We start from the raw sequence: 27,337 nt of genomic DNA on the forward strand, positions 1-27,337 counted from the left end.
TTCCTTCCTTCCTTCCTTCCTTCCTTCCTTCCTTCCTTCCTTCCTTTCTCTCTCTCTCTCTCTCTCTCTCTTTCTCTCTTTCTCTCTTTCTCTCTTTCTCTCTTTCTCTCTTTCTTTCTTTCTTTCTCTCACTCTGTTGCCCAGGCTGGAGTGCAGTGGCATGATCTCCGCTCACTGCAACCTCCACACCCTGGTTCAAGTGATTCTCGTGCCTCAGCCTCCCAAGTACCTGGGATTACAGGTATGTGCCACCACACCCAGCTAATTTTTGTATTTTTAGTAGGGGCGGGGTTTCACCATGTTGGCCAGGCTGGTCTCGAACTCCTGACCTCAGGTGATCCACCCCCCTCAGCTTCCCAAAGTGCTGGGATTACAGGTGTGAGCCACCACACCTGGCCAATGAAGTCTTTCAATCAAGCATAAAGACTTCTGCTAATCTAGTAAAAACTGTCCCTTCTAGCTACATGGATTCCATACATTTGCCACATTATACAAGAAAGCATTTGTGTACCACATTTACATATGAGATGTTTATCAGAGAGAAAGTGGCAAATATTATTATTGTAAATTCATTTTAATTCTAAATTTTCTAAATACATAAATTATTAATACCACCTTTAGGAAGAAAAGTGGACTTTGTAAAGGATACTGTGACATAATGAAATGAGTATCGGTTGAGAATGTAGGGCTTTAATTGTGGGTCTGTGTAAAATCATTTTAAAATTATTTAAAACCTGTGTACTAACACCTGGAGGTAGTGATAGGGGTTCTTTTGGCTGGGCCAACGAATAAAAGGAGCATGGGTTGAAAGGTTAAATAAAGTAGTCAATGTGAGAATTATTGAAACATTGTATTAATTCTTCTAATATTTCTGAGAACCCACTGTGTTCTAGGAACGCATAGTTACATAGATGAGGTAATGAATGAGACAAATTCTTTATCTTCCAGTTGCACCAAGAGCAGTAATTTCTAAGGTATGTGTGGTGGGGAAAGGGTACTCTGAGGAGAGGGAGATGGGAAACAGAATCACTTGAGAGTGAGGATTTGTTTCCAGGTAATTAACATGCCCACAAGAATCTGCCATACCCCACATCAAGAATCATTGCTTTAATATAGATTGATGAGTTTATGATGTTAATGAGTTGATGACTGTCTCTCAAGTATGTTGGGGAAGAAAAAAGGTTGAGAAACAAACACAATCATAAAGAACTATATTCTAATATAAGACATTACCATTGCTCCTACTTTTTAATGTATTACCAGTGTTCCTACTTTTTAATGTATTATATACATTATTAAATAATACTTTTTAATGTATTTAATAAATACATCTCATGGTGGATTTTCTTAAAACAGAGCTTGCCTTTTCATTAAGTAATTACTCTAAGGAGTAATTTTAAAAGAAAATAAGTCCAACTGAGCTTTTGTGTTAACATGATAGGAACTGATAACATTTCCATTTCTCTTATGTCATATAGACTAAAACTGTTCGGTTTAAAATAGTTCAATTACTTCCATAAGCTTTAAGAAAACCCTCTTTAATAACATCCTATGTTTTCAAAGTTAATTGGGTACTTTCACATATTTTTTTCCTTTAAAATATTATTAGACAGGACGTTTCGTGGGTAAAGATTACTGATACAATTATGCCACCATCTCTAAATGTCATTCTTTCTTCATCTACATTGCCATTGAAGTCCATTTTGTCGTCTTTTATCTCAACTACTTCACTAGCTTCCTAAATAATCTTTCAACTATATCATCACTTCATCAGTAGAAAGAATGATCTACCTAAAACATGAATCCCATTATGTTACTCCCTGATTAAAATCCCTACAGCCGTTCCCCCAAGCCTGCAGCTTGCGCACCCTCTGGGAATGACTTAAAGGGTGTTTCCTGATCAGGGCCCTGCTTCCATTTCCAGCTGCATTTCTCACCACTCCCTTCTCTGCTCACAATGAATTAACTCATAGTTCCCCAGGTGTGTCCTGATTCGTCTTCTCTCCTGGCCGTTGACCAGGCTGCTTCCTTCGTCTACCAGATTCTGCTCTTCCACCTCCATTTCACTTGGCTAACTCTTGCCTATCCTTTTGGTCCCACCCGAGACTTTTCTTCGTCCTGAAAACCTCCTATGGTTGCTATAGAATGAGTTATACCTTATTCCTTTGGCACTAGTACTATGGTTATAATATCTTATTTACTTATCTATCAACTCTACTACAAACTACTAAATAACAGGAACTATGTATTTTTATTATTAGAATTAGTGAATCCTCAACGGCAGTGTACACTTCAAGCTTAACAAAAGTTTAAGTGAATGAATGTGGTGGACCTGTTCAAGGTATGATGAGACCTTGAGTCCATGTCCTCTAATTGTTGACCCACAGAGGTTTCCATTGTGTTCTACTGTCTCCCAGTGCCATTACCTTGGTCTCCACACTCTATAACTCTTGGTCCTCTCCCATTGTCTGTCTACAGCCCTTTGCTTTGGGAAAGCTAGATTATGTAAGGCCATATTTTAAATTAATAATTGCAAGCCAAGTTTTTTGCTTGGATTTAAGCTTAGCCTTCCATTCTTGGGGGAGCTATTCATTACTTAAGAAAACCTACCTGTGACTATGCATGTAAGAACTCTGGCTAGGAATAAACTATTGTTCATGATTAAACAGGAATGGTGCAAGAATCATGAGCAGGCCTAGCTCAGATAAAAAAGTAGTAACAGATTGCTGTACTATGAAAACAGCATTCTGGCATATATATCATGAAAGAAAGTCACCAAAAGTTCTTAACGCTCACTTAGTCCAAAACAACACACATCTTAGGTAAGAAATTTTCAGAAAAAGTGCTTGAGGCTTAGCTAATTAGCTAATTATCTCTCACTTTTTACAGAGGAACATAAGAGGAATTCAGCTTTCAAAACGCACCTAAAGATAGAAATCAGATTCTCCCTGGAATTAGAAATTGTGGGGAGCATCTTTTGGTTGTCGATTAAACATATTTTTTTTTTTTTTACAAACAATACATTCTATTCTCTTTCACGAGATATTGTGGGCCATTATTCTACAAACAACCCTCTGAGTCTCATATGAAACCTGCAGCAAGTTATGGCAGTGGTGTGTATCACTCTTACAATCGCCCTGCCATTAGAAAGGGACATAATAATTTTATTATAGCACATACTCTGGGAAAGACCATAAACTTTTAATATACTTGTAAAAAGGGAATGTAACCTTTTCAATATTCTGTCTCATCTATTCTACCTTCTCCTCACATATAATGAATGCCCTAGGGCCTAAGCCATGGATCTACACTTGGGAAGAAAATGTTGAGATTCAGCCTTTTCCCTGAATCTGAAGGTTACCATGATTTAGCACCCAAGAATAGTTTCTGCCTATCCTTTTTCTGGTTCTTTTTGCAACTCTTCAACTTCCAGACTTGTGGTCTATGTAGAGTTGTGATGACATTCTGACTTCATGTCTATAGTTTTCATTTAGAGATTTTAAAATGTCAGCATAAACATACTACAGCATTTAAAGCTGTGTTCACATCACCACACATATTCATTTTCAGCATCATTAATGATTATACTTTCTGATTATTTTCCTTTCTCTCCTAGACCGTCAAACTTCTTAGTTTACTTGCTAATATTGATAGCATCACCAACTCTAAGCATGACTCTCAAACAAGATATTTGGTTAATTTTTTTGTGTTTTTGTTGTTCATTTGTTCATCTCACCTTTTAGTTGCAATGCATAACATAACCACCTTCTTAGATAATGGACAAAGAAACAAACAAAAAATCTTTGGAGACACAATTGGCAGAGGAAAATAAATATTGCAAACAAGTGAGTCCTTGGAAAAACAAAGTGGAAACAAAGTATGAGGAAAGCTGGGTCTGTCATTCTTATGAAATCTGTATTATTCATTGAAGAATAATGCAACGCTAAAGCTATAAGCCACGTGTCAACTGAACCCCTGAAAGCCTCACAGCATGAGAAAAGAACTAGCTACTCGAAGAGTAGACAGTTGCTGTTAATTTCTATTTCTTGAAAAAAATACCTTTTTAGAGTTGTCTGGGACCACAAGAAACTGTTTTTATAATGTTAATAGTTTTTTATATCACAATAATAAAAATTGAAAGCATAATATTTTATATTTATCAGTTACTTCTGCCTCCACCACTTTCCTTAAAAAAGTAGGACCTTTACAGATGAAAGAAAATTTTTAAACAAATTTTTAAATTACCCAAAGAGAATAAATTATTTCCTAAAAAGTGTATTAAACCTTTTTGTTATGTCTATAAATGATAATCTAGTCTAAGAGTAAATCATCAGCATTTTTGCAGTCCCCTCCCGCCACCCACTGAAAACTTTCTTTACTAGATTCATGATTTTCAAAATTTTAAGAATTAAATTTGGAGTAAAAGGAACTCCAAAGATCTGAAAAAGCCTGTGAGCTGGATGTCCAGAAAGATGTAAATACATAATTATAGGTAGAAAATTTGGGGGTGTTTTTCAAAAGCCCCCAGAAGTTCCTCTAAGGAACGCTTAGGGGTCATAAGAAAGCTCAGTGCTAGGTAGTGAGCTCTTAAGGGCAGAGAAATGCCCTCCTGTGTGCATCTCTAGATCTGGTACAGTGTCAGCATTCATAGGGGTGCTACGAACATTTGTTATGTTGAATCGTGGAGGATGAGTACGTGTATACTTGGGCGTTGTTGTTGCTGTTGTTTGAGACAGAGTCTTCCTCTGTCACTTAGGCTGGAGTGCAGTGGTGCAATCTCAGTTCACTGCAAACTCCGCCTCCCAGGTTTAAGCCATTCTCCCACCACAGCCTCCCAAGTAGCTGGTGTAAGCCACTATGCCTGGCTAATTTTTGTATTTTTAGTAGAGATGGGATTTCACCATGTTGCCTAGGCTGGTCTCAAACTCCTGAGTTCAAGGGATCCACCCGCCTTGGCCTATCAAAGTGCTAGGATTACAAGCTTGAGCCACTGTGCCTGGCGGGTATTTTTTTTTTTTCTTAAAGAAGAATATAGTATTTAAAAGTTCATCATGCAATTAAACCTCATTGATTTTGAGAGCAAAGGAGCAAAGAAAAATGTGTCAAATAGCAAATCTACTACTTAAAGTAAACCTTTAGGAACTTAAGCAGGGCTGCTCACCAAATAATTCTGCTGGGTACAGAACTGATGTGACCCTTAAATTACAGAGATTCTGTATCATAATTAATACCCAGGCCTTGCAGAAAACAATATTACCTCTGCAGAGCACACCATTTTCTTTACTGATAAAAGTTCTTTACTGAAAACACAATGATATGAGGATGGGTAGGAGTGCCTTAGAGCTGTCCTTGAACATACACACACAGTGGTTAAGAGGAGATTCTTTGATGACTGACAAAAATTCAAGTCTAGTTTGATTGTTTCAACAACATTACAGGTAGGCAAACAAGGCAGGAATGCAAATTACCAAAGAGTTATGTTTCCTAGAGATTCACCAGTTTTGTAGCCTCTACTTATCTCGAGGCAAAGCTGTCTGACAGAGATTCTCTGTTCTGACCTACTCCTATTCTTTTCTCTTTTTTATTCTTCCTCTTACTATAAAATTTGGTAAATTATAGTTGACAGAACATCTCATAAGTTCCCACCCTGACTTCTTTGCTTATCTCGTAGAGGGAACGCTAAAAAAGAAAAAATATACTTTTTTCTCCCACAGTTTATGGATTACATCCTAGGCAGATGACACATTGGATAACCTCTTTTTTCCAGGATGAAACATATTACAAAAATAAAATACACTCTCACAAATGCCCACCACCTTGAGATAAATAGGTGGATCTCACAATATCTCAGACATCACCTAGGAGAGAAGAAATAAAATCAAGTATTTGGAAGAACCTGACAGAATACATTAGCCATAACTCAGCCTTTGAGAGAGCAACAGGTGTGGGATGTTCTAGAAAAAGAATTTCTGTTCCCTTCCCCCTTTTTATAAAGTATTCTCTCTCAATGATCCCTTCAAAAGATTAATAGCAATAGCACTCATGGTCTAAAGTGCTCAAGATAAAACATGAAAACAAAAACCAAAGCATGTATTCTACTAGACAACAAAAACATGTCTCTCCTGAGAATGAATATTTCAACCATTCCAGCTTTTCACACCTGAGAATCTTGGATTCAGTGGATTCTGAATAGCCCAATGAATTAAAATTAAGATGAACCTTTCTCTTCAGTAATAGAATTTGCTAAAATTAGAGACAAATGAATTAGTGTTTCAGTGAAATATGTATTTCTATCATAAGTCATATAGCGAGTGGGGTTCCTAAAAGCAGGTGGCTAACTCTATCTACAACAAACATTTTGACAAGCTCCCACCAACATAATACATGGCATCAAAACAATCCGAAGGCAATTCAAATGATATCTTCACGTTAAGCAGCTGAGGCACTGGGCAAGCAAAATCTAATGAAGCTATATTTTCTCTGGAAGGCAATTAGTAAATTGCTCATATTTTGCTGCTGAAAGAATACATCAGCATGAACAGATGGAAATTTAGAATTCCACAAATGGAATTAGAGACATTGATTTAACTTTCACCAAGCAAATGAAAACCACAAAATATGAATTGCTCTTTCTATAATTAAGCACATAATTAGAGTGCATCAAATTCATATCCATTGTAGCTCATGTTTCTTCCTCCTCATTTCTAAATTTATATACATTCTGAGTCTAACAAACCTACTTAGAGTTCAACTCCACACTGAAAGAGTCTTCTATGACAGATAGATGGTACTAAACTATTTCTCAAATTAAGCCTGCCATGGGTCACACTAGCTTTTTCACAGCATGACACATGCTGCAATAATAATAAGAAATCCTAAGACTCAGAGAGGTAGTCCTTGTGTCAGAACAGATGGAGAGAACAGCTGAGGGAGGAATTCAGCCAGTTTATTAACTCCATGTGAGTAGAACAAATCATATTTAAAAGAATTCATAAGGACAGTTGGTCTGAAAAACAGAATTTAAATGATGGCAATTTTAGAATGGAGAAAAGAGAATCATGATGTCTCACAGTACAACATCACTCAGTTACCTCTTTGTCTTTCTATCTTCAGGAAACAAAAGGTCACCAGTGACCTGCACACAGATTATAGACCAAACTGCGGATAGGCACTTGGGAAATACTTGGACTGATTGTCAAATTTAAAATATACAACAAATACTATAACATATTATGGAAATAAAATCACTAACATGCTAAACATTTCAGATACTTGAAATTACTCACATTGTTAATTATTCTTTTCCTCATTCTAGGATATAGTGTGTCTTACTTGTGAAAATATTTAGGGGAACTTAGATAAAATTTTTGTTTGATATTCCTAAAATGCTAGAAATAACCTGAGAAATCTTTTTGAGAATAAGCCCTTTATGAAAACTTCCAAAGAGATCTTTCCTGAGAAAACTCAATGGATGTGCCTTATCAAGTATAGTAATATGTTTTGTTTATAAGCTTTCCAAGTTGAAATCCAAAGTAATAAACATATTCCAAAAAACCTAAAGAAGTAAAAATGGGGAAACTTACTAAAAGTGCACACACATCTATAGCATCAAGAAATAAACTAGCAGTGAAATCCAAGGTCATATTCAGCGTGATAGGCACTGTGGATCTTTTCTATTAATAAAAAGCAACAGAGGCTTTTTCTACCCGTGAAATTTTTTTTAAAAAGTTTTCTTATTATTTTAGTGAAATGGAGATTTTCCTTCTTAATAAAAATTTTCAAATTTCTACCAAAAAATCCTTAAGTAACTCAAGTGTTGTACTTTATGCTTATTGAAATATTTGATAGGTATTTTCTGCCACTTGAGAGTTGCTATTAAATTGTATATAATAAACTTCACTTGCAAACTGACTTTCTTCTCAGGCAAACCAAAGGACAGCAAACAAAAATAATGCCTATTAACTATTTTAAGTACATGAAGGTATCCTGTGGGGAAAATCAGGAAACAAAAACAGTAGTTTCAGAATTTCAGATGGATTAGTTATTCAGAAATTGTCTTGAGGACATGCCCTAACCTTTTGGTATCACTCATCAAAGGAAAATGTGACTCACAAAGACTTTAATCCCCTTTCCTCCCAATGGGAGACACAGTCTGTACAGAGAGCTGTTTGCATTTATAACTCATTTAAATCATCTCTTCCAGATACTTCAGGTTTAACTCACAGTGCTACACTCAGACTAACCAATTTAATAAAAGGATTATAAAATATTTGAAGCAAACTTACGTATATTTTATTCAATGGTTTATCTCCAAACAGTAGATATCTACTGATGAACTATTTGAACATTAGATGCATCAAATTCATATTCATTGCAGCTCATAATTTTCTTTATCATTCCTAAGTTTATATATACTGAGTCTAGCAAAGTATATTGCTTCTAGTTATAATCAAATATATTTATAAGCCTATTCTTCACCATGTTGTTTCAGGAATTTGTTATGGATTCAAGAGAATTCAGTAAAAGACAACTGGCTAAACTACAGTTAATAAAGGTAGAAACAATGCAAACGAGAATTCATTCATGGAGTAGATTTAATAGAGCAAGTAACACACGATATTCATAATCAAATGATATTAGCTTTTACAGTGAAAACGTATTTGAGAGAATTAAAAGTCAGTGGTAATAAGGAATGAGAATAACTCCTTCCCATAATCTTCAATCATGTGAACTATGTTTGAAGGCTTCAGATGGTCAATACATTTATATGTAAATCTTTAAACTACAAATTAAATATTTTTATTTAGTTGCTATAGTAAATAGAAAGATTTAATTCATAGTTTAAAGATTGTACACTTTTATGTTTAGTGTAGCAACTTTAGGATTCTTTGGTTTTTGGTAATAATCTATGCATTTGGGTTACCAAACTTGGTCAGCTTGGTCAGGACTTTTTTGTTTGTTTGTTTGTTTTTTTGTTTATTTATTCATTCATTTTAAGACGGTCTCACTCTGTTTCCCAGGCTGGAGTGCAGTGCTGCGATCTCGGCTCACCGCAACCTCCATCTCTTGGGTTCAAGAGATTCCCCTGCCTCAGCCTTCCCAGTAGCTGGTACTACAGGTGGCTAATTTTTATATTTTTAGTAGAGACGGGGTTTCACCATGTTAGCAAGGCTCAGACTCATGATCTCAACTGATCTGCCCGCCTTGGCCTCCCAAAGTGCTGGGATTACAGGCGTGAGCCACCGCGCCCAGCAGGATATTGTTTTATATTCAGTCAAATAATAGTTTAAAAATCATAGCTAAAAGTAGATAAGCATAACTTGTTAATTATGATTCAAAGCAGTTGATGCACATCTGGTTGAAGATTAGCAGATTCTCACTGCAATTTAGTTATAACTGATTAACATTTCAAGGGACATAGGATTTCAGATTCTACAGTCAGGAAATCATACACTAAACAAGTTAAATAAACAAGTAAGGTAAACAACTCATATTTGGAGGAGTTGATTTTGTTTCTTCAGGAGATGATAAGTTATCAAAGATTCCCATTCAATAAAAATTGCTATTAACTATTGGAAACCTACCAAGAACAATAAAAGCAGGGACCTGTTGTTTTTTTCATTGTTTGTTTAAAAATTCAATGCTGAATCACCATCATCCAGGTCAGTGTGGAACACAAAGTGTGGGCTCAGTCAATATTTATAGAATAAGTGAATAAATACTAAACTGTTAACAAATAGTCAAAGCTTATGTGAGTAACTCTGTTGGATAAAAAAGAGAAGAGGGTAAGAAGTGAAGAAGAGACAAAAAAGGAAGAAATAAAAAAGAGGTGAGTGAGGCCGGGCGCGGTGGCTCAAGCCTGTAATCCCAGCACTTTGGGAGGCCGAGATGGGTGGATCACGAGGTCCGGAGATCGAGACCATCCTGGCTAACACGTTGAAACTCCGTCTCTACTGAAAAAAAAAATACAAAACACTAGCCGGGCGATGTGGCGGGCGCCTGTAGTCCTAGCTACTCCGGAGGCTGAGGAAGGAGAATGGTGTAAGCTCGGGAGGCGGAGCTTGCAGTGAGCTGAGATCCGGCCACTGCACTCCAGCCTGGGCGACAGAGCCAGACTCTGTCTCAACAAAAAAAAAAAAAAAAAAAAGAGGTGAGTGAGAAGAAAGTGACAAGGTCTTTCCTAGTGATAAAGGTCGTTCCTATGGCAGCAAAAGAGTAGATTTATAGCAACCTAAAAGAAAACAGATGGCTGAATCCTTTCGCTCCTCTCATGTTCATGTGGTCCAACATTGTCTCAACAAGACTGTAGCCCTAAATCAACAATTGAAAGAGTGACATCAACATATAAAAGGAAGGAAGCGCACACGTTCAGTGGAAATCCTAATGAGACACGTTCAGTGGAAATCCTAATGAGAAATACTCTTCTGCCAAGACTATCAGGTTGGTATAGTACCTGTGATTTCTTGGCAAGAAATCATGAAATACTTCAAGAAATTAAATAGTTATTAGGGGGCTGCTTACTTCACTTTACGAGGGGAGGTCCCTGAGCACCTCTTCTAACATCTAAACTTTTCTTCTCTCCAGAGGAATTGTGCTCCGTTATCTGGTTACTTCTGTTTTACTTAGGGATTTCAGAATTGTGAATAAGGAAAGAATGACCTGGTAAGTGCCAGCCCTGGACACATTGGCCCACAGATGCTGTCCTCCCCCTTTCTTTAGTTGCTCTTTTTCTCAGGGGACTGGACTCTATTAGGCCATATTTCCCAGGTTTGTCTGTCAGCTGCCTTCAGTCTGGTCTCAGCCAACAGGAAGGAGATACCACCAGGAGACAGAGGGGATAATCTAGGCCATTTCTCCCCATCCTTTTCTCCAGAAGCAGCTGTATCTTATCTTTGTCTGTGACTCGAGTTCCCGCTGAACAGGCCATTACTACCTGGGTTCCAGTAAACCACCCCCTAGCCTTCAGGTTGGTAGTGGCTTCCCATTTTTGCTTATCTCTGTGTTGGTCCAAGAGTGTCTGCCTTTGACTTCTGTATTGCAATATGAGAACATCCTTATCTTTGACACCTTTAAACGCCCCTTAGGGTTTCATCTGCTTAGCTCTCTGATCTTAGACCACAAGTCTCTCCTGACTGCCCAGCTGGTCTTGACTGCCTGGCCTACATATCTGCATCAGCTCTCTCTCTGGAATGCCCAGATCAAGCTATGGAACCTAGTTCTACTTTGACCACAGGCTTCTGATTCCCTTCTCTCTTTTTTCTGATCCCATCTTGCTCTATTCTATTCACCTCATCATGGTTGCTGGTCCTATAACTGCTCAAAGTTGGAAAGTTGCTACTCTGAATGCTGATGTTTGCTGAACTGCAGGACAAAACCACTCTATAATGATCTCTAAATTCCCACTTCAGATTTACCTTGAATAGATTTTAGGCTAATAGGCATAAGCAATATCAAAGTTTACATGTTTGTGTCACAAGAAGATTAAAAATAATCTATATTTCCTGCATGGTTGGTCATCCCTTGCATGCATCCTCTTTGGTAATATCCAGTAAGATATAATGGCAGACAAGAAGATGGATAAAATCATGTCAGATAGTAACTCTGCTCACAGGGCATGAAATCTATGATGGTCTTGTAATAAAATAGCTTAATATAGCCAAGTTAACTTGTTTCTATAAATTCTTTCACTGTAGGCAAAAATAACATAATCCCTAAAGTAGTGAACTAGTAAATAATAATATCAATTAAGCATTTAAGACCCTCTTAATCACTTTACATTATAAGCAAACAGTAAATGTGTAATAGTGTTGACTATTCTGGGTTCATGTTTCTTAAGTGTTTATTTTAATTGAACTTCAGCACTAATACATGTAAGTGTTACTCTGTTTCCCAGGTTATACTCTCACTGGGAATCTGAAGATCAGGTTGTTTAATTCAGGATCTGTATCGGTAGATTAAATTCCCACCCAACCCTGTCCCAATTCCCAAATTAATCTTGAGTTAGGTAAAAAATAACAAGCAAGCTCAGCACTGGTCCTGTTTACCAAATCATCTTCCAGCCAAACTGGTTGAATTAGTTATATCTTTTCTCTTAGTCTAGTTGAGGATGTCGTGTGTCCTTAGACTTCCAAACAAAACATGCCCACTCTTTCTGTGGTCTCCATTATAGCTGGAGTACCATTTCCAGGCCTCATTTACAGCATTCTCTTCTGGAACTTTCATTTGGCTGCCACACAGAAAGTCCTATGTTTCCTGCCAGCTGTCCTCTGGGTTCTCAAGTACCCCAGGTTCACCTACTAGAGAAAAGAATTTCAAAATGCCAGTGGCCCAAGCAGCTCTACCTGCCTCTCTGCCCTGATTCCCAGAGTAAGGTTTCAGCCATTAAGAACTGTTCTCTCTGAAACAGAGCCTTCAACACAGTGGTCTATCTGGTTGACCACTACTGGCCATGAAGCTTAGCCCCAGTGCCTGTCCCATCTTAGGGGATGGTTTCAAGTCTAGCTCCTTCCTTTTAGTCAAGAATTGAGGAATCATGAAGTGTTCTCTGACTCCATATGTTTGTATTAAGCTTCTTCATAATGATTTATTTGAGTTTTGATGTATTTGGTTTTGGCTGAACTCACATCTCCCTCTCCTGCTCCCTCTCCCTATGCCCTTGCAAGGAACAAGAACTACAAAATGGAGCCTTTTGTAAGGCTGTTGCACTCTGGAGCTTTCTTGAAGTGCTCTGAAATTTCTGGCAGAAATAAAACTTTTTTTAAAAATAGTTACAGCTTATGTTCCTCATAAATCCCCTTCTTCTGTGCCCTGAGAAATAGTTAATCAACTCTTACTTAGCTTGGAGTTCACCCAGATGCTCCTTAAGGGTTCTCTGTAGCCCCACTCTCAGAGGTGAAGCCACCACTGGATCCTAGTAGGGTGCCTAAACTCAATAATCTGATACGAGATAAGGCAACAAAGCTTCATAAACATTGTGTTTTCTTCCAACAGGGCACAAGGAAGATATTAAACCGAGTTCCCCCAAACAATCCCAAAAATCTACTTTTCCCAAAGTAAAGATAATGATAATCAGGATCTGTGGACTCTATAATGTGTCTTTATTTTGGTTTAAACTAATGACATTAGATTCTCTTCAACCTGGCAAAGAAGAGGTAGGTATACCTTAAACAAAAGAAAAAGAAAAAAATGGACCTAAAATCATGTGGGAACTAGATCATCATCACCATTATTCGAAAAAGAAAGGTTGTGGAATATTTCTGCAATTTCTTGGCCAGCTGGTCTTTTTCACCAGACGCATAAATCTTTTTCAAATATCAAAAGGTAGTAAAGCTATGCATGTAAAAGTCATAATAGTGATAGTAATTATAAGTATTATAAGGGTAAGAATAATTTATATGATTCTTACTGACTGTCAAGCACTTGCTAAGCACTTCATGCACATTAACTCTTCAAAATCTCAGAATGCTATGCTGTACATATGATAAGAAGGGAGAACTTTCTTAGTTTAGAAAACTGAATTGCAGAAAGGTTAAGAAACTTGATTAAAGCAAATTAGTAATGGGCAGAACAGAAATTTAAACCTAACTCATCTTTCATACCTATGAAGATGCAAATAACTCAACCAAGTACATTTGTGTATAATATATTTGCCCTCTTGATGAATACTGAACCATAGTTAGAGCACCTTCTACTTGTTTCATGAAAAAGCATTGACATTATATGTGACTTATGTGTTCTACTTTGAAACCACACTTTTTTACTCTAAACATTATTTGAATAAGAACTTGCTAATAATTTGAGCAGTTATTTCAAAATATTTATGTACTATTACCACATAGATGAATTACTCCAGCTTAGCATCCAATTTTTAAAATTTTCAAACTCATGTGTGCATGACTAATTTTACCTTTTAGAATTATGACAACATTCATTCATATGCTCTTCTCTTTTGATTTTTGTACTTTGGTAGTTTTGGAAACATGATAAGATAGTTTGTAGTATAACTAATAGCTTCGTACACATAGCATATCTATACTCTTTCCACTTTTCCTCTAAACATCACCTTATCACAGTTTGTTCTTTATCCCCTGTCCACTTGCCATTATTTCCATCCAATGAAACTTATTTTTCTTCTCTCATCTTTGAATTTCCTTCCCTCCCTACCAGCATGAGAGTTACTTGAAAGCTCTTTGATCAGAATAAAAATTCCAATTATTTGATTCTTCCATTTATTTGGATTATAAGGACATACAGGGGTATATTTTGCAAAACAGTCTTGTCATCCTTGGCAGAAGATATGTCACTCTATTATAGCTTTGCCACGTGTCCATAGAGAAAGGTCATCTTATTTTAAACACATGTTCATATGCAACATGTGTAACAGAGACGTGAATTCTAAGGACACTGCAGAAAGCATAGCTGACTAGGGATTCTAGCACCTTCAGGATGTGTCTCCTCTTAGTTGTGACCACTGTAATGCACTTCATAAAGTAATAAATTGTTCTTGCCCTAGGATCAGGATTCCCATCTCTTCACTACAACATGTCTAGATGTAAGACATGTTTGCCCTTGTAAAATCAGTGATCCCAGTCTAGATGTCAAATACTTGCTTGTTCTGTGTATTAACTGACTTCTTTTCCTGGACCTGCAGGCTCTATCAGATCCTTCCCCTAAAATTCATACATCCCGCCTTGTTGCTATCCATGCCCCAGCATGTCAATGTCAAAGTAGTTAAGAAAAAGGCTCCAACTATTTTAGTATCTTAAATTTTATCTTTTCATTCTACAAAGAATTTTTTAATAAAAAGTTAAAATTTAAAACAAATTGATACTATTCAGTAAAATGTTGTTATAGATTCCAAGCAACTGTCTCTTTTATAGGCAACATAATTACAAGTGAAATACAAATGCAGACTTTATGACTCTAATTAAACTCTAGGCCACAACCCATTAAAAACAGAGTATACGCATTAAGTTAGGTGTAAGAAAAAATAAATATGAATAAATATGCCACATAATGAGGCATAAGTTAATATGCCTCAAAATAAATGAGGAGAAACAATTTCAGATAATACATATATTTATGTAAAATTTTTATCAACATAACCTAAAATACTTTCTTTAATTTCATCAGAGATAAAATTTTTACACTTAATTTTCATATACATATACATCATACTTTCTCTCACTTACTTCATTACTTCATTCTACCCCAAGAACATCTTTGCAAGTATTTCCCAAGTGTGAGAGACTGGAGGAGGTTCTATATTTTGGTTGTAAGAATATATATTAATTTTTAGAACATTATAATTAAACTCAGAAATATTTAATTGTAGGGATTTTATTTCTTACGAATCAAATAAAATGACTAAAAATTAACTTGAGGCAAAACGAAATTTCAACATCATTGTAAAACTAATTAAGAGAGCAGATCTTTAAAAAAAAATGTAGCCGGGCGCGGTGGCTCACGCCTGTAATCCCAGCACTCTGGGAGGCCGAGGCGGGCGGATCACAAGGTCAGGAGATCGAGATCATCCTGGCTAACAGGGTGAAACCCCGTCTCTACTAAAAATACAAAAATTAGCTGGGCTTGGTGGCGGGCGCCTGTAGTCCCAGCTACTCGGGAGGCTGAGGCAGGAGAAAGGCGTGAACCCGGGAGGCGGAGCTTGCAGTGAGCCGAGATAGCGCCACAGCACTCCAGCCTGGGCGACAGAGCGAGACTCGGTCTAAAAAAAAAAAAAAAATGTAGTACATGATGGTTACACCTCGGTTTCCACACTTGGGAGACTCATTAACCACGTAAGTGTTTTCCCCGAAGTTTGTAAATGCTTAAAGATTGGGTTACATTATGAAAAGGACCTGTTGAATATTGTGTCTGTAAGGTTCAATTCTACCTAGTCCTCACTGCCATCTTTCATATCTTCTCTAGTGAAGAATGAAGAAATGAGAATTATGTGTTTGAATCTAGCACCTCTGATGTGGAAAAACACATGGTGAAGCAGAGGAAAGAAAACTGAAGGAAAGTGAAAATATCCTCAGGAATACCTTGGGAGAAACAAACAGCATTTCAAATGAAAGATTAAGAACAAATTCAAACAAATGGATTTGCAGGTATTATGTAAAAGAAAATGAGATTATTTAGCACAGGTACTCTAAGAATTTGAGAAGTTCCTCATGTTTATGGGAGAAGGTAACATGGCTGATAGGAACATTTAAAGGTGATACAGAAAGGAAATTCTCATCAGGAGGCCTATAGAACACACATGGGCAACAGCAAGCTCCCCTTGCCCTGCCTGGATCCATACAGAGGAAAGGAGAGGTAAAGATGAAAGAAAGAGGTTGAATAGAAGATATTAAATGCTTGAAAAATAATTTTAAAATAGTTACACTTCTGAGAAGATTTTCCATGTCTGGGTATAAGACACGGAGATACATCATACTGATCAACCTGAAGTAATCTACTTACTGAAATACCCACTTCTAGTTTATCTAGTTCACGCAAGGTTTCACAAAGCCACCAATGGTCTTATAAAAGCTTTCTAATTGAAATAGTCTTAAGTATCACATTTTACTAGTGGCAGGTATCTTCAAAAAAAATACAAGCTAAGCAACTTGTCCTCTGTTATTTCCTACCACTAAGTTTGCATTAGAAGAGGCTGGCAGTCAAATACACAAGAAGAACCACAAGTGTTGGCAATTTAACAGAAACAAATGGTAGTGTGTCATGGACCCCTAAGGCTTGTTGGACTAAATCATACCCTCTTCTAGTAAGTCCTGAAAAGTATTTAAAACATATGTTGAAGAAAATAGCTTTTAGAGGGGCAGATAACAGACGTTGGACTTAGAAATTAGAAAAATCCATTGTGCATTCTTTTGGCTTCTAGTTCTACTCAGTGTTTTGCTATGAGCTATGATTTGTTTGTGGAAGTAAAGTAAAGGCAGCCTATCTTACCGCCTCCACTTCGGCTGGGTCATACCAGACGTTGATGTAGGGATGCTGTAAGGCGTCGTCCACTGATATTCTTTTTGCTGGGTCAATCACTAGCATCTTTGACAACAAGTCCCTGGCTTGGCTGGCTGAAACAATAAATGAGAGAAACAACTAGTAAGATTTTGATTTCAGTAAGGAAATTTGTTGGACAGAGAGGAAATTAAGAAAATAAAGTATGGGATAGTATCTTCCTTCCAAACATCAGGTAAATCCCTTGATGTGATGGAAAAGAAAATGCATTTTACACCTGTTTCTTTGGGTCTCTAAGCCTAAGGCTTCATTCTGAGGCTCTCTAAGGGTTATAACACTTTGAGTATATAATTATTCACTCAAACTTCTAAGTAAAATGTATCAACCTGGGGAGTTTATGTAAGCAAAATCATCTTCTTTGGTAACCTGTATGAATATGGGATAAACAGCATAAAGAGCACAGAGTGCAAATGCATGATATTCAACAAATGTCTGGACAGCTGTTTGAAGTTAATCAACACATGTGTCTTTATAGTCTCATTCATACAATGGAATTATCAGGATTTTAGTATACAAATTGACTTAAGAGCTTGTATCATACAAATTTCTTTTCTTTTTCTTTTTGTTTGTTTGTTTGTTTGTTTGTTTATGTATGTATTTTTGAGACAGGGTATCCCTCTGTTGCCAGGCTGGAGTGCAGTAGAATGATCACAGCTCACTGCAGCCTGTAACTCCTGGGCTCAAAGGATCCTCCCATCTCAGCTTCCTGAGTAACTGGAACTACAGGCATGCACCACCATGCCCGGCTATTTTTTCTTATTTTTTGTAAATATAAGGTCTCCCTACATTGCCCAAGCTGATCTCGAGCTCTGGGTTCAAAGGATCCTCCCACCTCAGCCTCCTAAAATGCTGGGATTAAAGGAATGAGCCACTGCTCCCAGCCACAAATTTCTTATATACATAAAAACAACCAAAGAATTGATGTGATAGAAAAAATACCATTCAATTACTGAATTTTATTTTAACATTCTGTAATCATCAGGTATTTTTAATCCATGGAATTAAATAAAAGGAAGTCATGACTTGATGAAATCCAGCAGCTAAAGACTGAAGCCAGTCTAATGCTACACCAGACACTAATGAAAAACTCTATATTATGTAAATGCTATCATAATTAATTTTATGGTTGTGGGCAGTAACAGTTATAAAATTATATGGTGATAGCATATTTATTTAATAACATTGTTAAAAGACACATTAATTTTAACCTCTAAAAACATGTACATTTTTTATTATTATACTTTAAGTTTAAACATGCACATAGTTATACATAGGTATACACATGTTACATAGGTATACACGTGCCACGGTGGTTTGCTGCACCCATCAACCTGTCATCTACATTAGGTATTTCTCCTAATACTATCCCTCCCCCAGGCTTTTACAAAAAGTTTTAACAGAAATGAATATCTCAAATCAATATTGTTACTCAACTGATTTGAAAGTTGAATGGTGAAAATATTCAGTTTATTCTAAATATATGGTAAAACATCAAATTAAAGAGAACAAAATTTAAATGGATTTTTCAAAAAATCAACTTAGATGACTGTGGATATGTATCAATTTTTATTTAATCAGTTTTTCAGATTAAGACAATTTGACTAATTCTACAAATTTGAAAATTACATAAAATATAAAAATCAGGAAATAATATCTAACCCCACTAGTTAGAGGCAATGACTGTGATTATTGGCATATTTTTTCTAGTGCTGTTCATGTATTTTTCACATATTAACCATACTACAGTTAAAATGTAGTAATTAATATTTTACCTGTAGGTATTTTCTTTTAGTAATTACATGAATAAATATATCTTTTAATTTTCTGAACAAATATGAAAAATCACTAGTTAAATCAACCTTAAGAACTTTTTATTTCTATTATCCATTTTTCTGGGAAACTCAATCCTAGAAACTTATTATCATTACTTTCAAATTAAAACTCTGAACTGCACAAGAACAACAAAAATACAGAAATACTTATACATTAATTCAATATTTAATTTTTCTCATTGCCAATGGCCTCCTAATAGCCTAACAGGGCTGTGTTTATTTATTCATTGCTTTAAAGATCTCTTTAATTTGTAACTGATTTTACATCCAAATTCATGTACCATTCTCATGGATTCTCTCATCAAATCTATCCATTTTTCTGCTCTTAGAAAGGGCTGGGGTTAGTCGGGTGTGGTGGTGGCTCACATCTGCAATCCCAGCACTTTGGGAGGCTGAGGCAGGCAGATCACGAGGTCAGGAGATTGAGACCATCCTGGCTACCACGGTGAAACCCCATCTCTACTAAAAATACAAAAATTAGCTGGGCTTGGTGGCGGGCGCCTGTAGTCCCAGCTACAGATCAGAGAGACTCTGTCTCGAAAAGAAAAAAAGAAAAGAAAGGACTGGGGTTAGAATGGGCTATTCATGAATAGGGTCATGAACTATACCAATACCAAATCATCTTGCTAAGAAACAATAATCAATACTATTTTTAGGAAACAATATGGAAAAATGTTTCAATGCTTTATCTTTCATTCTATCATTTGAAAGCAAATGTGTTATGCTCTTTTCCAAACACAGTAGAATACATTATTCTCTTTGGTTATTTGTATATTAAGATTATTTATAGATTTTCAATTTTATATTTAAAATTAAAATCAATAATCGAATATGCAAACTAGTTTATCATTTACAAAAATAATTGCAGAAATTCAAATTGATTTAAAAAGTAAACTCAAGAAAATTGGAATTACATTATGAAGTATATCTTAATAGCCTTTTTATTGTGATTTCATACAGTAGTTTAATGAGAACTTTGTTGTCTCTGTATTGCTGCCAGTGTCTTCAAAAGAAGGGATTACTTTTGCTTGATATCTCAATAGTATTACAAAGACATGATTTCTATAAGATCTTTAATTGGAGTATCAGCTCTTTTTCAATCTGGATATAGGCAATGTTGATCTTATCAGCAGTAGATTTAGAAATAATTTAGTCCATTGTCAGTAAGAGTCTATAGAGGCAATTGAAGGAAGAAATCCAACTGTGTAATATGTGTCAAGAGCACAGAAACAGTGTTGCACATTTAAAACCCATTAGATAAAAGTTTAGAGGATATGAAAACATCCTGGAAAACAGTGGCACCACATTTTAGCTTCCTCATCTCATTTAAGTCTTCCTTAGCTATACACATTAAGTTTGTAAGTTAAGTCTGCAGATAATTAATTGTCCACATAACATTTAGGGCTAAATTTAAAAAGCATGTATCTTAAGTTTTTCTTTTTTGATAATTTACAGGTACATTTTTAAATTATTATTTTATTATATTTAACAGTTACTGAGCATCCACAGTGAGCCAGGCACTGCTCTAAGTGTTTGACAAATTATTAAGTCAATTAATCCTCCCAATAGCCCTATAAGGTGGGTTTTCTCTACGTTCATTTGTTAAAACAAGGAAAGAAAAATTAGGTAACTTGCTCAGGGTCACACAGATTTTAAGGCATGGGGCAAATTTGAAACGAGGCGGGGGAAAACAGTCAGATTTATTTCAAAATAAGATTTTTAGGAGTGTTCTAAATTATAAGAATTTGAGTATTATTTATATTACACTTTATGCATTGCCAAATTTATTCCATGTCTCCAAATTAGACTGAGGCATTATTAAGTCAATTCTGTTGGTGAAGATATTTGTTACTCAAGTATATTAACTGCCAACAACATGACAGAAAAAAAGACTTATTAATGGAAGTGTTTATATTGAATAAAAATATGTACGTAAAATCTCATTCCCTATTTTAAAATGAAAAAATTTAAGCACTCCATAAATTATAGAAAAAGAAGTTCAGACACCTGCATCTCCAAGATTTTACAACTAAACCTTGCATTGAAAATATTTTCCAGGCAATAAAAAGGATTGGAACAATGATTTCAATGTATATTATGTTGGTTTTTTAGAGTTATATCTCAAAAAATAATTTTAAGATTCTATGTAACTCCCCGTGAAATACTTAGGGCACACCATTGTCACACATTTTATTCAATAACTTCTCTCTGAATATCCAGACAGTTCTTTTTTTCTTTCTTTTTTTTTTTTTTTTTTTTTGAGATGGAGTCTCCTCACTCTATCGCCAGGTTGGAGTGCAGTTGTGCGATCTCGGCTCACTGCAACCTCTGCCTCCCAGGTTCAAGCGACTCTCCTGCGTCAGCCTCCCGAGTAGCTGGGACTACAGGTGCACGCTACCACCTCCAGCTAATTTTTTTGTATTTTTAGGAGAGACAGGGTTTCACCATGTTGGCCAGGATGGTCTATCTCGATCTCCTGACCTCTTGATCCGCCCGCCTTGGCCTTCCGAAGTGCTGGGATTACAGACTTGAGCCACCGCGCCCTGCCCTGAATATCCAGACAATTCTAAAATCTGTGGCTACTCCCCTTTGTAGGAACGATCTTCGAAGAAGTATCTTTAACTTGAGGTTGTGCCAATTAAAGAATTGATCGATGTTTTAGGTGATGTGTTATGCTAATTGTTCTGATTTGACCATTATACCTCCATACACGTTTCAAAATAACCCCTAGATCCCACAAAAATGTACTATTATCATGTGTCAACTAAAAATAAAAGGAAAGAACGAGAAAGAGAGAGAGGTCTCTATACCGTGTGCTTGTTTGACCTGTCACCCTCATAGTCGTCCTCAAGTCATTCCTGAAGGGCATACCTTTGAGTTTATTGTGCTCAGAGTCCGCTGGGAAGAGGGAATCTGGGAAGAGCTTGGGGAAGGTGAGTCCCGCATACTTGGGCCGATTCTCCACATAGTTTCTTACTGTGGGTTGCAATTTCTTCATGAATTCTGGACATGGTGTTCCTAGTTGTTCAATTACCTTATTCCACTGGTCAATATCTGAGAATTGAACAGTTAAGGGAAAAAAGAAGTGCAGACCACTAGCCTTTCAACAATTGGGAGACTAATGCTTCTCAAAGTCCTGAACAGTCATTACTTAATGCAACTAGAGTTTTAATAAGCAACAAAGAATGAATATATAAAAGCAGATATGTCAGGCTATGAGTCTTCTTGAAATTTTAAATTCACTTTTGAAACTTATATACTTTTGGAAAACTAGCAGTTATTTAACAAAATAAGATATCATGAAATAGTCTTTAGGGTGTACAGATAAAAAGTCATTCAAATAACAAGATGAATCTCATATTCTGCAGATTAACTTCTATATAATCGTGTGTTTTAGAACATCATAGTGACATTTTTATTCTGAAGTTACCTCAAATATTTATATTTTTAAAATGATAAGTACACAAATATTTTAGATTACATTCATTTACATTTTCTTAAATTACCTTTAAGATATTTTTTCTTCTCTAAAAATCTGGAATTTTTTTCTATGCATTATGCATGTCAATATAACTTTTATAGTAAAACAACTCATTAGTTCTTTGTCAAATTCCTAAAAATCATATTTATTAAACAAAGAAGCCACCAATTTCATACCTATTGTTTTACTGCTGACATCACGGAATATTGTTTTCAATGAAATAAGAGGGTGAACAGAGGAATGTTCAATTTAAAACAACAGATTTCTATCCAAGTACATTCAAGTTTAGAAAGTACATTAAGCATGGGGAATACCACAGAAAAAATATTACCTCTCTATGAAAATTAATACCCTTTTAAATTGGAACTAGCTCTTTTGGCAGACATACTCAATGACTGAGATTCTCTTTTTCATCTGTCATTAATATTCAATATATCAGAGCCTCGATAATGATAAACACCATCTACTCTGAAGAACCAACTGGAAACGACTGATTCAAACAGATTTCCTCACATGTGTCAGTGAGTAATAGAGACCTTGGAAATTCCCCCTAAATCTAGTATGGCAAGCAGTATTCTCTCCTACATTGCTTATTCTTCTACAACTCTGTTCTTCGGTGTTAAGTTAGTTAATTCATTTCCACTAAGGTAAGGTGTGACAGTTAAGGGACTCTTACCATAATACTTAGTTGAAGTTTGTCAAGTCTTTACTCCTAGCTATTCAAGAGGTTTGGACTGAAGATTGTCAGTCCTGATTAAACATAAACTTAACTGTATTTAACAAAAATAAATATGTAATACACACACAGTAGATAAGAGATTGAACAAAGATAAATCAAACTAATGTGCAAATTCTCTTCTTCCTCCCTATAATCTGGCTGAATAAAACTTAAATTACTACATATCCTCTCAGTTATTGGAATAAAAAATATATAACTATGGACTACCAAGATATGAAATGAATGTGGGAAAAACAATAATACTCCTTTATAAAGCAGCAGCAATCATTAAACAAGAACATGCTTGGATAGAAGCTCATCTAATTATCATGTACATGAGAAAATACAGTGGCAATTCAGAATCCCTAGAAATAACGAAACTAAAACATTATATAAGGTTAGAGTTACAAATTACTCTTAGACAAGAGCCTGTGTTAATACTATGGATATAGGTAAGCTGTAAGTACTTAGACATATTTAAATAGAATACATTAGTGTAGTTAAATAAAACCTAAGTGCTTGTCATTATAAATTATGAAGAGACATTTTTTAACAGTTAGGTTAGCATGCCCTACCAAGTTATCATTTCATCATTGGTCAAACTTCCTCAAAATTCTAACCACTTGATGTCAAGCTTAAAATAGAGGCAAAGAAGATGTCAGATTTTCTGTAAATAAATCATTTAACAAAGTTGGCAAAATAATCCCAATACAGTATTATATCCTAATTACATTTGCTAGAATTATAAAGATATACTGTAAAGAATTGCTTTTAAAGAAGTATTCCCAAACAACAAAAAAAAAATTGATAATTTATATTAAAGTTTAAGGAGAATCAGATATTCTGGAATTTGTTAAATAAGAATTGTTAAAATGTTGCTTTTAATAAATCATAATTAGAGTCTAGAGACACACTCAGTGCTCTTTCCTACCTTAGGTTGCTTTTAAATGAAACACTGTTGTGATTCTTGATGCAATGGTTTACAAGGTGGCAAGAATCTTTATCATTGTCAATGAAATAGTTAAATGTTCATATTGCAAATCTGAGTTACAGTGATCTTTAAAAGTCTGTGTCTTTATTTTAACCAGTCCATTTCAAGATTTTTCTTCCCATAAACATATGTGTGTGTATCTACATATTTGTAGTACTTGTTTTCAGTTGTTCATAGAATATGAACATGAACAACTATGCCCAGTTTAGTTGAGCACATAATTTTTCTTTATAATAATAATTAACCTAACATAAGGCAAGACTGGAAGTCGTACCTCCTGTTTCCATGTTTAGTGCTTGTTTCAAGTATTCCATTAAGAAAAAAGAGTAAATTTGGAATTGATATGGTAAAAAATTGCTTTAATTTGGCCATAAAATTAACGGTGTGTTTCATCACAAGCAATTCCCTTAAAGAACATTTCTGAAGCCCCTTCCTTAGTCTATCAGGCTGACATATTCCTGTAAAACAATAAATTTTATTAATATTTTATATAGAAAATAAGGTGATCTTTTAAATGGGAAAACAGATTTCCACAATGATTACATTTTTAAAATACATAAAATATTAACTAGATTTTATGATTATGTATTAATTGTTAACATGGTAAATATGTTTTTAAAGAATTACCAAAACCATTTTTGTAGAATAATTTATTTGGTTTAGAATACCCATAAATGACCATTTTTATACCACATAGAGTGAGGATTTACAGATCTTAGCCCTGTGAAGTTATCAGAAAAGCAATAAGTATATTTGTTTTTATATTTTTGATGTACTGTTTTAGAAATTATCACCCTTAACATAAATTATGAAATGTATTGAATACAAATGGAAAAATGGCATTTAATAAGAATTATTTGACAGTAAATCACCGGATATAAGTCTAAATTGACTACATAAAAGTAGAGTTATATTGCAAGAAGTTCAATTTTATAAGTAGGGCATGATGTCAAGATAATGTACAAATGTGATTATTACTAAGGTCTTCAATAAATACTATTATAATAGGAGAATAAAACAAAGTAAATATGAATAGCAAAAATTAGTATCTGAAATCCTAAGATTGAAAATTTTTCCAATTAATATTATCAATTAGCTATTAACCTGCATTTCAAGCACTTCTCTTACTTTAGCTTCCTTTGTTAGGGAACTTTCTAAAACAATAATGCCTTAAACATAATGTATGAAAAGGTCAATTTTGGGGCCTCTCATTTGCACAGGCCCCTTTTAAGACTAATTCTTTTCTGCGTATTGTGGGTCATAATTATGAACATAATTTGTGCCATCCATATTTAAGCCTTCAGAAGTTACGAAGTGGAATCATAAGGAACTATTTAATGGCCTCATCCAGCTGTCTCCTTTGAATGACTATATCTTCTGTTTATGTTTTCTTCTATCATTGATTGCTTTTTGTTACTATGAATGTGATTTCCAGAGCTGACAACTCATAGTTTCTGACTTGCTTTCCACTCTGCTCTAGGCCTTATATCAATACTTTGTGCAGAAATTTTCTGACTTCTCTTTGCAATTTAAAGAACATCAGTGTTTATCTCTAAATTCTTAGCTGTGTTCCTAAAGACAATATTGCCTAATAGCAATGTCGGTATAGAACAGTTCCAGGAGAGGCTTTTATCATGCACGCCAAACAGCTCTTTAGGCACAATGTTGAGTAGGCTTGTGTGGCTTTATATTAGCTCCGTAGGAAAGACTTCTGTGATCAATTAGTAATGTCTGCAACAGATGCACAATAAGGAAACTGAAGCACATGCGCCATGTGTTAGGTGTCATTACATTAAACTGTGTTTCCCAAACTCAAATACTCGTAACGTAAAAACACATATCCCTCCTTCCTACTCATCTACAAGATTCTGAGTCCACAGGTCTGGGCTGATATCATAAAAAACATCAGTGGTAATTGTAATCAAGGATGGGATTATATTTTGAGAAATGCTCACGTAGAATATACGAAAAAGTCTCTTGTGAATTACTAAGTCTAGATGTTCTAAGAGTAAAATACTAACATGTTTCAGTTTTATGACATAAATTAGAATAGGATCAAATTCACCAAAAGATTATTCCACACCTGTTTGTTACTGAAAACTTGGGGGTCAATCACCTGAGAATACTCGGAGAAAGAAAAGTGCTAATGTTTACTTCTTTGACCCATGTAATTTTCCTGCAAAGGCCATGGGAAGTTATAGTAAGTGGCACACGTAGGCTCCCAGGAGAGGGAGAAGAATTCTGCCTCTCATCATCTGTGGGAGAACTGAAATTGTATGCTGCTATTACCTGGGGAGTACTACCCATGGAAAGTTCTAATTATAGTTCTTTGTGATTAAATTTGTTAAAAGAATTTTTTTCTAAAAACATTTACAAAGAAATACATATATATATATACACACACACACAAACATATGATAGAGTTCTGAATCTAGATTTTCATGGTTATGTTTCAAATTGTTTTATTTCTTTAAAAATGTTTTTAGGGGCAGGCAGAGAGGCTTATGCCTGTAATCCCAGCACTTTGGGAGGCCAAGGCAGGAGGATCACCTGAGGCTAGGAGTTTAAGACCAGCCTGACCAACATAGAGAAACCCCTTCTCTAGTAAAAATACAAAGTTAGCTGGGCATGGTGGTGCATGCTTGTAATCCCAGCTACTCAGGAGTCTGAGGCAAGAGAATCACTTGAACCCATGAGGCACAGGTTGCGGTGAGCAGAGGTAGCGCCATTGCACTCCAGCCTGGGTAACAATAGAGAAACTCTGTCCTCCCTCCCCCCAAAAAAAGAAAAAGAGAAGCATTTTTAGGGTATTTTATATTTAAAAATGTTCTTTTCCTCTCAAAAGTCCTTGTCAGATTCTGGTAACAGGATATATGAAGAAGTGAGTTGCAATTGTTCATTGCAACTAACATCTGTTTTAATTATAAATGAGCATAGGAAGAGGAATTATAAGCCAAAACATGAAGCTGGCAAATTAAGTAAAAGGCTATTTGCACACTGGTCCTAGCATATTGCTAGTGTTACAATATGGGACATGGAATATCCAAGGCTAATGTTTGAAGCATGATATAAATCTAATCAGTATTATAATCTATCTTTACTTACAAATCAAAAAATGGAGAGACATGTAACATACAAGCAAATCCAATATATATTAATATGTGCTACAAAGGCAGAATTTTCATTAAGCTATTGAAGGTTAATCTTTGGGGTGTTTCATTTGCACAGGCCTCTTACAAGACTAATTTTTTATTTTAATTTTATTTTTTGTAAATAGCCCCCACCTTCAGTTGTAT

The 27,337-nt window shown here is 35.4% G+C and overlaps 1 protein-coding gene across 6 annotated transcripts in view; it reads right to left on the reverse strand.

Annotated features, from left to right (window-relative positions):
- Positions 1–27,337, reverse strand: part of MAPK10 (mitogen-activated protein kinase 10) — a 353,499-nt gene that overhangs the window by 32,088 nt on the left and 294,074 nt on the right. For all 6 annotated transcript variants that reach the window (XM_012001307.1, XM_012001303.1, XM_012001304.1 and 3 more), the window contains 2 exons: positions 21,723–21,905; positions 16,951–17,075 (listed from right to left, as the gene is read on the reverse strand). In XM_012001307.1, coding sequence (XP_011856697.1) covers positions 16,951–17,075; positions 21,723–21,905 — 308 coding nt within the window. The remainder of the gene's footprint in view (positions 1–16,950; positions 17,076–21,722; positions 21,906–27,337) is intronic.

The sequence above is a fragment of the Mandrillus leucophaeus genome, unplaced genomic scaffold (assembly GCF_000951045.1).
Source record: "Mandrillus leucophaeus isolate KB7577 unplaced genomic scaffold, Mleu.le_1.0 Scaffold658, whole genome shotgun sequence".
Lineage (NCBI taxonomy): Eukaryota > Metazoa > Chordata > Mammalia > Primates > Cercopithecidae > Mandrillus > Mandrillus leucophaeus.